A 13,577-nucleotide genomic window follows, 5' to 3' on the forward strand; every position below is an offset into this window, starting at 1 on the left:
AGGAGGGAAGTACGGTAATGGCAAGGGAAAAGGAGGGCTGGTAAGTTTTAAAAAAAAGGGGGATGGGGAAGAAGAGGTTGTAGCAGCTTTTAATTTATATTTTCATTAAAAAAATATCCAAAGAACTGTTGTCACATTGGAGTAAGTCTGTATGATATAAGTTAATTCTGTTCTTCAAGGCAGGGCGAGGAGAAAAAAAAGAAGCAAGTTTCAGGATGGCTAATGCTGCTTTCCATCTGCCTGCTCCTCCAAGTGGCTGACCTGCTCCGCCAGCTCAGAAACTTTGGCTTGGCAGTCAAGCAGGTTGTCCTTCAGTCCTGTTATTTCCTGAGAGTGGGCAGCCAGGGTCCTGTTCATATGGTCCATGTAGTCCCACAGACTGCCTGTGTGTTTCTCCAGTTCGTCCCTGATGACATCCAAGCTTCCCGTGACGGCACCCAGCCTGCCACAGACGCTCTCCACTCGGGACACCCGGTCGTCGAAGTGAGAGATCTCCTGCTGCAGGTCATGGGCCACGTTTTTGCAGGAGCTCAGATCACTGACAATCCTGGCTTTGAGTCGCTCCAAGTCTCCTTTCAGGTTCAGGACACGCCGATTGCTGAAGAACAGCTGGGAGCCTTGGTCGCTGACTTTCTCCTGGATGGAGTGGACCTCGTCCTCGATCTTTCGCTCATGCTCATCCAGTGAAGAGTTGACGTGTGACACAGTGTCTGAGTACTGGGAGACTGAGTCCTTGAGCCCTGTCAGAGACTTGCTCATGGTATTCAGGTTGATCTTTAGCAAGGTGATCTCCCCTTGCAAACCTCCTGATGCTTCTTCCTCTATTCGCCGCTGGATCTCCAGAATGGTGGCATTCAGCTTGCTGAGGAGGTCGTAGTTGCTGTCCATCCGGAGGAGCAGGTCCTGGTTCTTGTTCTGGCAGTCTTCAATCTCTGTCCGGAAGGTCTCCACATCTTTGGAAGCAGAGGTGCAGCCCAGGGAACAAGTGCTTTCCAGCGTGATGAGGCGATTCTGCAACACCTCCAATCTCTCGTCCGTATGCTTCCTTATGCTAGCAAGCTCTCCCTCCAGCACAGGCACCACTGCTCCATCCATGCCCACAGGAGCACTGATGTTGTTCAGCTCTCCCATAACGGTCGTGAATCTGTCCTCCAAGGTCTGCATTTTGTCTCCAAAGGCAGTCCTCATGCCATCCACCTCTGCTACCACAATGCCTCGCATGCTGTCCTCTATACTGGAGCAGCAGCTCCCTGTTTCCCTCTCTGTAGCATTGAGCCTGGCTTCCAGGTCCTCAAAGCGCCCTTCAAAGAGGTTTTCTAGGGTGACAGTGGAGACTTCTCCATCCAGCCGTGAGTGCAAGTTTTTCTGAGACTCAGAGATGCTGTGCAGACCTTTCTCCAGGATGTTCATACGATCAGTGAGGTAGTCCAGGTTGCTGCAACAGCTTTCCACCACCGTCAGCCCTTGGATCTGGGTCTCCAGCTGGGAAATCTCTTTCTTGATCTCTAACTCCTTCCCATCCAGAGTTTGCTGCAGCAGCAGGTTGGCAGCTTTCTCCTCCTCACACTGCTGTTGCACTTCTTGGATCCGGAAGTCACACGTGGTCTGGATCTTCCCCAGCTTCTTCTCAAAACCATCAAGCAGCTCTCCACGCAGGTTGCTCAGTCGAGTGTCCACATACTCCTCCAGGAGGTCAATGGAGGTGAGGGGTGAGGGCCGGGATGACTCCAGCAGGTGCTTGATCTGCCCGTCGTGGTCCAGGACCATGCCACGAACCTCGTGCAGCAAGTCTGCCTTGGTTTTCAGCACGTCACTCACCTCTGTCACTTTGGTCAGGATCTCCCCGACAGGAGGGTATGCAGTGATGTCAGCCTTGTCTGCTACATCCACCAGGCCATCAGGAATGATGCCAAAGCCCACCGTTGAGTCAGGCACACCTGGGCTGTTCATCAGGGACCCAATCATCTTGGTGGTGTCCTCCCGGATAGCCAGCCGCAGGCGGTCACCCAGGCCGCTCACCATGGTGTGCAGACTGTCATAGGCCTGGGAGAGGCGCCTCACCTCTTCTTCCAGTCGATCCAGGCGGTCTCCAAAAAGGCCAGGCAACTTCCTGCCTGCACAGGAAAAGAAATAAAGAGAGGAAAGTCAGGGCTGGCGTACCTTTAGCGTCCTTCCTGTGTTATCTTCTTGATTTGGGTCCTTTTCCATACTAATTAACATTAGCTCCTGCCTCCCTCTTGTTGCCATTTCACCCAAATATCAACCCCTCTTCCTCCTTTTCCCCTAATGTCCCTAATGACAACAGTCTCAAGGTGACAGGGAAAATCCTCTTCCTTTCACTGTGAGGGATCAGGTCCTCTGTTCCCAAGTTCTAGAGCAGGTGATGAGAACAGCCTGGGGAAGCTTTGTCTTGAGACACACTCTAGCTTCCCTAAGATTAATGGAGAAATGCTTTAAAGCAATGAGGAAAGGCAATTTTGAAGTGGTGCATTTTAAGACAAACTAGATTTAAAAAAAAAAAAAGTAGTGATCCTCAAGCTAATGAAATGCCATTTCTCTGATCAGGAAGCAGGCCACTAACTGAAGGCTTGCCAAATTTGTCCTCTGTGTTGGAACAGAAGGAATGGGGAGGCTTGTGACCAAGGACTGTGGAGGAGGCTTTCCTGGCATAACCTAGAGATTTGAGAAGCATGAGAGGGTCTCACCATATGGATTCTTCTTTGGTCCTGGGAACAGGTCAGGGTGGCTTTTCGGATGGGGAGGAACCCTAGGGAGTGGAAACATCTTTTGCCCAGGAGGCATTTTAGGGCTGGGATGTTGGGGTAGGAGGCCAGGTTGGTCGGTCGGGCTATCATGGCATCCTTCTCCCATGAGGCCTGGGCAGCACCTCCAGGCCAGCTCAGTCACTGTCTTGTAGCCAATCTTGTATTTGGGTCTGAAGAAGGTGCGGTACCTTTCCAGGAGAGAGAAGGAAGAGAAGACAGTTTAGAGAGAGACAACCTAGACTGCAAGCAATAGAGAAGAGAGCGGCCATGGGTCATGTCACCTGTGCACAACCAGGCACCGTGGAAAAGGTGGCTGAGACTCGAGTGCTTCATCAGCAGAGCACTACCCACCTCCTCAAAGAGCTCTTTCTGCACCACTGCACAGTGTAGCATCAGCAATACATTTCTGGGGAACACGGTTCATTAACCGGCACTCCAGAAATATCAGCCCACCTTTTCCAGGGCTGGACCAGGAGCTGCCAGGCATGATAGCACACAGCAAGGGTAGGAATTCTTTCCAACAAGTTGATAATGGAACTAGACAAGACTGAGAAATACCATGGGGGTGTGAGGAGAGAGCACCTGTGCAGAGCCATCACCTAAATATTTGTGGGTTTTTTGAGCAGAAGGCTTGTTAGTAGCTGCTTCTTTTTTTTTTTTTTTTTAACCTGGAACTCCTCCTGCTAGTTTGGAACAGTTTGCTAGTGCTGGATGCTAGCTTGTGGGTGCATTCTACAGCTTGGATTGACCTGAGCATCTCCTGGGGGTAAAAATCCTCTTCTCAACTCTACTCTTGCCCTGAGATCTCTGGGAGGGCTGAAATATCTTTGGAAAAGTACTTCCTCTCTACTTCTCACCATCTCTGCCCTACTGTCCCCAAGCAGGGCTGCATTATGAGGTGAACAGAGTTTATCAGGCCCTGATTGGGGCACTACCCACTTCCAAACGCAACACGCAAGGCTGGTGCCCACCTCCATGCTCAGTGCGACGCTAAGTCCCTCCCTTTCTGCTCTAGCTCTAAGGAGGGCAGTAGCCCCATTTCCACAGGGAAGACTCAGCTGTTCCCAGCTCTTCTGAGTTGCTTTCCCACAAGGCATCTAGAGCCCTCACATGGGCAGAGATTGGACAGGCCATAGCCAGCACCTGTGCTCCCCACCACCACCCAAGCTGAGTTATGTAGAGCTGAAAACAGCACTTTTTTTTTTTTTTTTGCCACCTCTCAAATGCCAATGTTTTGAAGCTGCTTTTGGAAATTTCCAGTCTAAATTTACCAAGGGGCTTAAAAATCCTGAAGTAAGTTTGTTGTTTTGTAAAAACACGCACAATTCGGCCCTTGCTCTTCTCCAGCACGCTCAGCGGAAGGCCTCGGAGGAGATTGGCACAAACGTCCTTGCTGTATAGACACAGGTATAGAGAAGTGCAGTAAAGCACTCGCAGCTATCTGACAGCTTGGGCGGGATGTGGGTCTGCACCCCGAGGTTCCCTCCATGCCTCTGCCCCAGGCTGCAGCCTCTCAGCAATGCTGCTTCCCCGGCATGAGTGTAATACCAAGCATATATGACTACGCTGGTACGTAACATGGGGAAATAAACTGCCAGGGAGGGCAAGATGAGAAATCAAACCAAAATCCTCCATCCTTTGAATCACTTTGAGATTTCTCAACATTGACACTTTCCCAAAGACAAGGGATGTTTTTCAGATAGCTTGCTTCAGCCAGAACTTTTTCTGCTGATTTTGGGTTGGTCTTCAAACCTGCCCCTTCGCTGAGGTCTAGTAACTCCCCACTCTTCACACTGTGGTGAAAGGGAAACATGTTATTCATCTACCAAGCACCAGAGGAAGTGGCTTTTCTTGTCGCAAAATACCCAGCAGATTTTGGTGCTGCAAGACATGGCACGGGCTGGGCACACCTCCAGAGACCAGCATTGCAGTCCTTCACTTAACACTCATCCACCCCCACGCATGAGCAAGCCAAAGCTCCTGCAGGGTTTGAGGTGCTGCTGAGAACTGCTGCACTCTAGTTTCTGGTGGCAAAAACCTCAAAGATGAGAAAGGAGAGAAAACATGGCCCAGGCTGCACAGGCAGATTCCTCTGTGCATCAGTGCATGGCCAGGCAGTGTGCCCAGTTCAAGTAAAGGTATTTCCACCAGCCCTGTCTTTGCAAGGAGGAGAAAGCTGGCTGTGGCTTGGCTGCCTTCAGCATGCTATGGGACAGTGGGGTTGGTGATTTTGTCTTCTTGGAAACACCAAGCTTCAAAAAGCAGTTAGCACTGAGGACCATTGCTCTCATGTCCTTCTGGTGAGCTGCCAGAGCACCTTGCTGTCCTGGAAGCTACCCTCTGCTCACCACTGGAGTAAGAAAAAGAAGAAAAAAAAAAAAAAAGGTGGATGCAGTAGCTGGAAAAACTAGCTCTTCTTTTTGTTTTTCCTCCTCACAGAAGCTTCCAAGTTTCTATGGTCTTTCGTTCTTTCTTAGTGTGTAGAAATCTGCTTGGAAATGTCATGGCATGCACAAAAAGCAGGAAACTGCTGAACCCAGCCATTGTCAATAACAAGACTGGTCCCAGCCTCTTCTCAGCCATCTGGGCTGCAGCCTGGAGCTCCCTTGCTCCTGGCAGAGCCCAGGCTGCAAACAAAGGGGGAGCACGGCAGCCAGAGGACAGGGCATCTTCTTCATGTCCCACCACCTTTGCACGAGAACCGAGAGCCCTTTGGCACCTCTGTACCCTTCTCCAAACAGCAGTGAGGGGAAGCATTTATTGCAGCTGCACAAATGTTTGCTAAAGGCCCAAAGTGCCTGGAAAAACCATGTCTCCCCCTCGTGTGTGGACACAGTCTCCCATGCTGAGCAGAAAGTTCAGCGGGTAGGTGCAGTGCCTTTCTGGAAACACGCAGTTTTTGCACCAGCATTTGTTTGAGGAGCTGGAGAGGGGCCGGGCAGCACCAAGGAGCTGGGCACAGCAGCGCCTGGGGGGCTGGTTGCGAGGTCAGAGCACTGGACTTCCCATGGTCCCCACCAGAGCAGCCCTGCACGGTGTCCTTCCTGCTGCGCCACCTCCTCGGCCAGCTGCCATCTCTCCACTGCAATTCGGGGCAGACCTCTTCTTTAGCTCATTCGGCCGCTCTGCAGGCAGTTGGTCTGGGTCCATTCCCACAGGCGCTGCGGGCAAGCGGTGATAACGATGGACCTGGGAGATGCTTTGTGGATCTCTTCTACAGGAACTGGCGGCTGCAGGATGTCCAAAATACCCAAATGCTGGAAAAACGCTCATGGTGAGAGCAAGGAAAGAATAAGTTGGTGAGCGAGCACGACAACCCTTCTCTGCCAGGCCGGGCCACGCGCTGAGCCCGCCGCGCTGTCGGTACATGGCGAGCCCTGCCAGCTCTGATGAAAGCACCTTTCAGCCCCATTTGCCTTGGGGCTTGGCTCTGCTGCTCGCAGCAGGCTCAGGGAGGATGGGGGAGTGCTGTGTTTCAGCACAGAGCAGCATCCTAGGCCAGGGCTCGTGGTGAGGCACAAAGCCCTAGTGTCCACCGTTGCCCGGCTCCTGCCCAGCGGGGTGTTTCCCTGCAGCATTTATTAGGTGGCAGAAAATTTTGTAAATATTTTCCTGGGGGAGGAAGCCCTCAGCCTGCCCCAACCACTGACTCCATTTCCTTTTCCTCTCACTCTCTCACCTAGCTGCTATCTCTCTGCCAAACTGGACTTCTCTGACAAACCGCTCCCCTCCACAGCTCCACGCACCCTTGCTTCCCATGGAAACATCACTGATTTATTTCCGGTGAGACAGGACTCCCTCTCTCATGGCCAAAAGTCAAGTACAGGGTTGCCCGGGGTGTTAGTGCCCTTTCCCGCTGTCCCACTGGGGCCATGAGGGTTGCTGTGATCTGAAGCCGGGGAAGGGCCCCAAGGAAGTGAGCGGTGGCCCCCGTCCCCCTGGCAGCCAGCGCCCTGTGGGTACTCACAGCACTTTGCCGGGGCACTTGGGTCCCCAGCTGCACTTGTGGTACTCGGCCTTGACGTAGCTCTCAGCCCCGTCCTGCAGCGTGCACGTCACGTTGCGCTGCACCACGTAGGCGCAGTAGCTCCTAGGGGAAAGCACAGTGAGACACCGTCACCCCTTGCCCCAGGGACCAGCGAGGTCAGAGAGCATCGCTCCAGGCCACTCAGTGACCCACCTGTCCCAGTCCAGCCCTGGCTTTAGCTGCCCCGGCTAATATTGCTAGCAAGGTCTCTGGTGGGGTGAGGCAGCTAGAGGGCCCTCCTGACCCACACATCCACTGGGAGGAGGCTTTCTCCACTGCCACCAAGCTGGCAAAGGGACAGCAAGAAGGCTCAAGAGGTGGGCTGGGAATGGGGACACAGCGCAGGATCCCTGAACACCCAAGCTGGTTCCTGGGGGCGGAAGGGCAAACGTTAGGCAGGCACTCCCAATCTGGCACAGCTGACCAAATTGCATCCCTCCTCCAGAATGGCCCCAGGCACCCAGCTTTCACCTGCCTTCACCTGAGCGGCTCTGGAAAGCCCCAAGGGGAGCAAATTCTGCTCAGCTCCTCCCACGTGCTACCATCTGCCTTCTGGGTGCCAGCCCAGGCCAGTCAGCCACTGGAGCATGGCTTCCTCCACGGCAGCAAATTCCAGCCCTGAGGTGCCTTTTCCTTGGTATAGGTGGATCCAAGCATTTCTCTGCTGAGTTACAGCAGTGCAGCTCAGTCCCTGCACCCTTCAACACAGCTCTGCTCAGCCTCGGCTCCGCTGGGGTCTCAGCCTCAGGCCAGAGTCCTTGCCCACAAGATTCCTCTGAGCTGGTGGCATCCCTGTGCATTGCTCCTCCATCCTCCTCCAGCTCCGGGGATGGGCAGAGGGCTACCCTGGTTGCAGTCCCTCAGCAGTCGAGCCTCTCCAAGAAATCAGTCTCTTGGTGCTGGAAATGGACTGTACATGCTCTCCTGGGGCATCCTCTGATTATTCACCAGGCTGCAATTTCAGGAAATCCAGAGCCCCTTCAGATCAGCATGGGCTTATCTGCGGTCCTGACGCTCTGCAAGCAGCAGGGCGTGCAGCACACAGTGCCTCTGTCGCAAGCGCCGCTGTATCTGCCCCGGCACTAAGGTTAGCCACAGCATCGGCATCCCCGAGCCAAGGCTACATTCAGTGCAGTTCGGTCTTGGAGGTGAGAAGGGCTGTGGGACATGCAAAGCCCCACCAGCAAGGGCCCTTACAGGAATAGCTCCCCCAGAATAGCTCCAGCAGCGTCTCGCAGGGGTGGAGGGTCCTCCTCTGGCTCCTGCAGCGCTGCCAGAGCTGGGACCAAGCCTGAAAAGCCCAATTATGCTGCTGTCGTAACACGTGGCACGCTCAGACTCAGCACGCTACAGCCGGAGGGGAAGAGATCCAAGCTGCCCGCTCTCCCAGACCACGGCAGGACCACAGCTCCCTCCACCACGGGGGCAGCTGCTGGAAACTCCTTCAGCTCCCCTGGACGCATGGCATTATCTGAGTCTGCCTGCAGCAGAATGAAATCTCCAGCAAGGAGCAGAGCTTCTTCCCTCCTGCCATCCCGCCTGCAGCTTGGTGCTCCAGGGTGCTGGGCAGCTCCCGCAGGTGCAGGCCCGCGCCGGAGCCAAGTGGCAAACTCGGTGTGCTGAGGAGGTCACCTGGAGGAAGGCCATGCAGTAGGGATCCTGGAGCAGTGCTGGGGCAGACAGAGGCCGAGGATGTTCCAGCTGAAGGCAAGGCTGCAGGGAGGAGCAGATGCACTTGGTCCACAGGGGTGGAGACAGCAAGACAGTGATTTAGGGCCACAGGGACGTGGCAGATGGCAGAGCAGGAGGAGAGGAGGGTGAGGCACACAATTCAGAGCCGAGGTGGAGGCGGAGGGTCAGCAAGCCGGAGCAGATGGGCCGGAGCGAGCTCCTGGTGCACAGGACGCATTGCTCAGTGACGCTGGAAGACCCGGCTCTTCCTGTGCAAGGTGGGTTTGCTGCTACTCAGGCACCTGGCCACAAGCTAGGAAGCAGCTGCAGCTCCCCCAGCACTGCCTGTGCTAGCACAGAGCCAGCAGACCCTTGCGTGGCCTGACAGAGGAGCCTTGGGTGCTCACCAGAGACATGAGTTGTGGGGGTCTCAGCCTAGCTCTTACTAACTCTTGGTATCGAGATGGTCCAGGTGATGTTCAGATGCCTCTGGCAAGTGATGGCAATGGAAGGAAGGGACTGGGATAGTCGCACTGGAGCAGAAGGGCTTGCAGAGAAGGATGGAGGGATAAGAGGGGATCACAGTCAGGAGCTGTGTGGAGGAAGGAGCGTGCATGCACGTATGCATGCACGTGTAGGCCTCTAGCAGCAGCCCTCTGCTTTGAGCTTGCTTGAGCAACCTCTCTGAAGGTGCAAGTGCAGGCCAGCCTTGTGTCTCCCTGCGGAAGGGAGTGGGTTTGGGGCCTGCCACAATGATCATGGAGGAAAAATGGACCTGAGGGAGGGCCTGTGCCTGGAGAAGTTGCTACATGCCCCGGTGCTCAGCTGGGCTGCGCTGCCTGCAGCACTGTCACCTTCCGGGGACAGCACAGGGGGCTCTAGCTCGCCCTGCCCCAGCACCATCATGGTGCTGAGCGTGGCCACAGCAAATGGAGCAGAGAGAGGAGAAAGGTGAAGGAAGGAGAAGTGCTGCATGCACCAACACATCAAAGCAAAGTACATCCCCCCAAACCAAGGCCTGCCATAAGCCTCCCAGTGCCTCCCTTTTTGGAGGCCAAGCTACAAGCAGGCTCCAAGAGTCCTGTGTGGGGCAAGAAGCAGGGCATTTACAGGGGGCTCACGGCTCCCCAGGCTCATCTTACTTCTCACCCCTAGTTCTCCCCATCACCAGTCAGCTCGCCCCAGCAAGGGCTCTCCTGCCTACCCAGGCTCCTCACCCCGTGGAGCACCCAGGTCCCCTCTCTGAGGGCTCTCCTCCCACCCCTGCAATAGGCACCAGAGTCCCCAGTAGAGACCAGCATTTCCAGCCTGCCCGAGGGCAAGCAGCTCTACCTTGGCAAGAGGCTGCTGGGCTCACAGTGTGTGCAGGGGTCAGCTCTGTTCCCTGCTACTCCGTAAAATGAGTCATTTATCTTTACACAAGGCTACTCAAGAACTAAGGCCAGCAACTTTTCCTAGCTGGAGGGAAGGAAGGTCATGTGTGCATGTGTATGGAAATTTAGAATCACTGTCTATCCATAAATCCAGGATCCACTGCTCAACACGCTGCAAAAGCCCTCTTCAAGTAAGCTAGTAGCCGGCATAGGCAGATCTTCTAGCCACTAGTAACAAATAACGCCTCCCTCTGACTACCTAGCTAAAAGGTTAGGGCTGTTCTGGCTTGCTCCTTTTTTGCAATCCCTTTCCTTCTCACCCACCTGTGGCTAGCAGTTTTATAGCTCCAGCCTGATGTTTTAAGAGTGAGCAGCTGGAAAATGTTACCGGTTTTGGAAAGCTTTCACTGGCATTGCCAGTATTGTTCGTTTTGAATGTTACTTTACTCATTTCAGCTTGTTTGTAGCACCATATCCTTCCCTTTTCAAAGACTCCTGATAGAAATGATTCTAGCAAACAAGCACTGAGGGAAGCGAGCCCCCCACCAATATAACTCTTTCTTTGTGAAGAAATGGAAAGTCTTGTACACTTAAAGCTCACATTCCTCTTCTGCCTGAGCTTTCTAGGTTATGTAAAGACATATTTAAACTCTAGTAACTCCCTGCTTTACAAGCAAATGAGTAAATTCACTCTTCCCCAAACAGAGCTGCATTTTCACATGTACATCTGTGCGTGGCCATCCCTCCCTCCTGCACATCACCCCCCCCCCCACACACACACACACTCAAGCCTGTGTCATGCAGAACAGGTACACCCACCTCAGCCCATCAACACACACACATGCACCGTCCCAGGAACACACACCCCCACTCTCATGGGCACACACCCCAGCCCTGTCCTACGCAGCACTGCAGCACACACATCCCCCCAGCACACACACACACACACACCGTTTCCTTCATGGAAACACAGCCCCCACGCCAAGGGGACCCCTGGCACATCCAACCTTACTCTACGTGGAGAGGGCTGCAGTAACACACATGGACACCTTGCCCTGCACACTGTGCTCCAGTGTTGTACACCAGCCCCCAGCAGCTGGTTTCCAGTAAGGAGTGTGCGTGGCCAGTACCCATGCTCGGTGTCCGGCAAGCGGTGCCCGTGGCCGGCACCAAGGGCTGGCACCCACAGTCGGTGCCCAGCAAGGGATGCCCCATGGACAGTACCCAGGGGACGGTGCCGGTCAGGGGGTGCCTGTGCTCAGTACTCGGTAAGCAGTGCCAGCGGCGGACAGCACCCGGCGGATGGTGCCGGCTGAGCCCCGCCGCGCGGCCGGGGCCCGCGGTCCGTGCCGCTACCGGGTGCCCGACGGCCGCGGCGCCGACGGCCGGTGCCCGCTGCCCGCGCCCGGGACCGGCTGCCCGACGGCCGGTGCCGGTACCCGCCGGACACGCAGAGGGGCGGACGGGGGTCGCTTACTTGTGCTTGCCCACGGGCTTGCCGGGGCCGAGCTGCGGGCTGGAGCCGGCCGTGTAGAGGCTGTACCTGCCGCCGTAGGGCAGGGGGGCGGCGGGCGGGTAGAAAGAGCCCTTGGCATCGGCGAGGGCCAGCAGCGTCCCCAGGGAGAGGCAGGCGAGCAGAGCCCCGCGGCGGCGCGGCGCCCGCGCCCTGCGCATGGTCCCGCGGCGGCGGCGGCAGCGGCGGCGGCGGCGCGACTGGACGGGGCGGCCGCGGGCCCCGCCGGGACGGCGCTGCGGAGGGGGCCGGAGCGCCGCCCGCTGCGCCCTGCCCTGCCCGGCGGCACACGCTGCTCCGCCGCCCGCCCGCTCCCCTTTAGTACCGCGGCGGCGGGGGCGGGCCGCGCTCCTGCTCCCCGCCCTCCGCCCGCCACCGACCCCGGCCCCGCGGGCGGGGAGACGGCGCGGACCCCGCCGGGCTGGGCTCCCCCGCGCCGCCCGTCCCCGCCCCGGCGGGGCTGGGCTGGGCTGGGCTGGGCAGCAGCGCGACCCCCGACCGGCGCTCGCCCCAAGGCCGCCCCTTCTCGCCCCACACCGGCAACCGGGTGCTTGCCCACCCGCCGCTAGCAGGTGCATCTCCGCACGCCCCGTCTGCCCGGGAGCCACCGAGGACCCGTGCGGCCCCGCGTTCGCACAGCCCCAGAGGCCTGCTTGCCCTCGCCCGGGAGCGGGGCGAAGAGCAGGGCTAGAGGAACCTCAGCTCTGCCCTGGGGCATGTTCGGCGTGAAGCAATCTCTGCTGCCGGAGATGGGGGCTGCCAATCAGTCAGCAGATACCAGCCTGATGTGTCAGGCACTGCCACCAAGGGCCCGGTGAACCCAGCACCTGGATTTTTCTGAAGGGGCAAGGGGGAAGTGACACCAGTTTGGAGCCAACTACAGCCCTTCCTCGTAGATTTGAGCTTTGGTTTGAGGCTCCCTGTTCGCTTTTCCTGGTGCACTGATGCACTGGCACGGGGCCCAGTGGCCTACTCTCCCTATGTGCTCCAGGACAGAGGGAAGAGATTGTTGGCCTTTCTCGGAGGACCAGTGACCCTTGACAGTGGGTGCTGGGTGCTGAGCACCCTACCATGCTCTAGCACCACTGCTTAGGCCCCACATCATTAGCCACAGAGGAATAAAATCTGGCACCTTTCCCAACCCTTGAGGAGAGCCGTGACAGTCATTTGCATGGAGTGGCTTTGCCATTGGGTGAGTGGGAACATGGAGAAGAGAGGACATCCTTCCCAAGGCACTGGACAGTTGGGAGCCTTGTGGGATGCAGTGGGGTCCAGGCCATGGGGTAACATCCCTGGTGCTATCCAGTAGAGGTCAGCCCCCGTCCCCACAAAGGTGAGGCCATCACACCACTGCCTGCTGGGGAGCACGCGAGTTTGTCATATTGGAAGCAGATCCTGGGCTGAGCATCCCACTGCGCTGGGACACACAGCTGTGGGCTCAGCACCGAACCCACACTAGGGTTCGCTAGGGCCTCCTGCCTTGTGTGGCACAGGCCAGCCCCAAGTCAGCTTGGGGAGGGAAAAGCCACAGTGTGGTGTGTAATGCTTCTCCTAAACTCTTGGAGGAAATGCAAGAAGTGGCTGAGAAAGGCTGGATGGGTGAGATCCCAAACACAGGAGTGAAACTTGCTGCTAGGGGAAAGAGGCATCAAGGCTTGGAATTTATGCAGAGAGACAGTAAGATGCTGAGACAAATGGCCATTTTCAGGTAAAAGGAGCCTTTGGCTAGGTCTGAGGTGAATACAAAAACACTGGCAGAAGAAAATCCCTTGGAGAGCCACATTAGGGGAGGAACGCTCGAAAGACAAGGCAGGAAACCAAGAGGAGGAAGTTTGTGTAATGAACCAATGCATCCTTTCAAATTGCCTTTCTGATTAGGTTCCCTTGCCTGCATTCAGTCTGCTTCGGGGTATTGCTGCAGGCCGTCAAGCATTCGTCAGGTTACACCCCAGAGGTGGCTGCATTATGATTTCTACATGGTATATTTGGCAATACATGAAGCGGTTCTCATCCAGCTGGTGTATCTGATTGTTACAGTCCTCTGGGATATTGCAGGAGGGACGGTCTATAAGCAACTCTGTAAAAACAAACAAAAGTCTACGGAGCCTACGTGGTTTAATGCTGGATGCCAAAGCTGAGGGCTAACCTCACACACAGCCCTAATTCTTTCCCCTGTGTGCAGGGAATAAGACCCAGTTTTAATAACAGCCCGTTGCATGTATGTGTCT

At 56.0% G+C, this 13,577-nt stretch overlaps 1 protein-coding gene across 1 annotated transcript; it reads right to left on the reverse strand.

The window, feature by feature from the left end:
* Nucleotides 1-73: 73 nt before the first annotated feature.
* On the reverse strand, nt 74-11,521 carry EMILIN3 (elastin microfibril interfacer 3). The gene is made up of 4 exons (XM_068911926.1): nt 11,314-11,521; nt 6,733-6,855; nt 2,706-2,953; nt 74-2,114 (listed from the first exon to the last, which is right to left on the reverse strand). Exons 1-4 carry the CDS (start codon nt 11,508-11,510, stop codon nt 220-222), a joined length of 2,463 nt encoding a protein of 820 aa, XP_068768027.1. The 5' UTR covers nt 11,511-11,521; the 3' UTR covers nt 74-219.
* Between the last annotated feature and the right edge of the window lie 2,056 nt (nt 11,522-13,577).

This window comes from Struthio camelus, chromosome 18 (assembly GCF_040807025.1).
Source record: "Struthio camelus isolate bStrCam1 chromosome 18, bStrCam1.hap1, whole genome shotgun sequence".
NCBI lineage: Eukaryota > Metazoa > Chordata > Aves > Struthioniformes > Struthionidae > Struthio > Struthio camelus.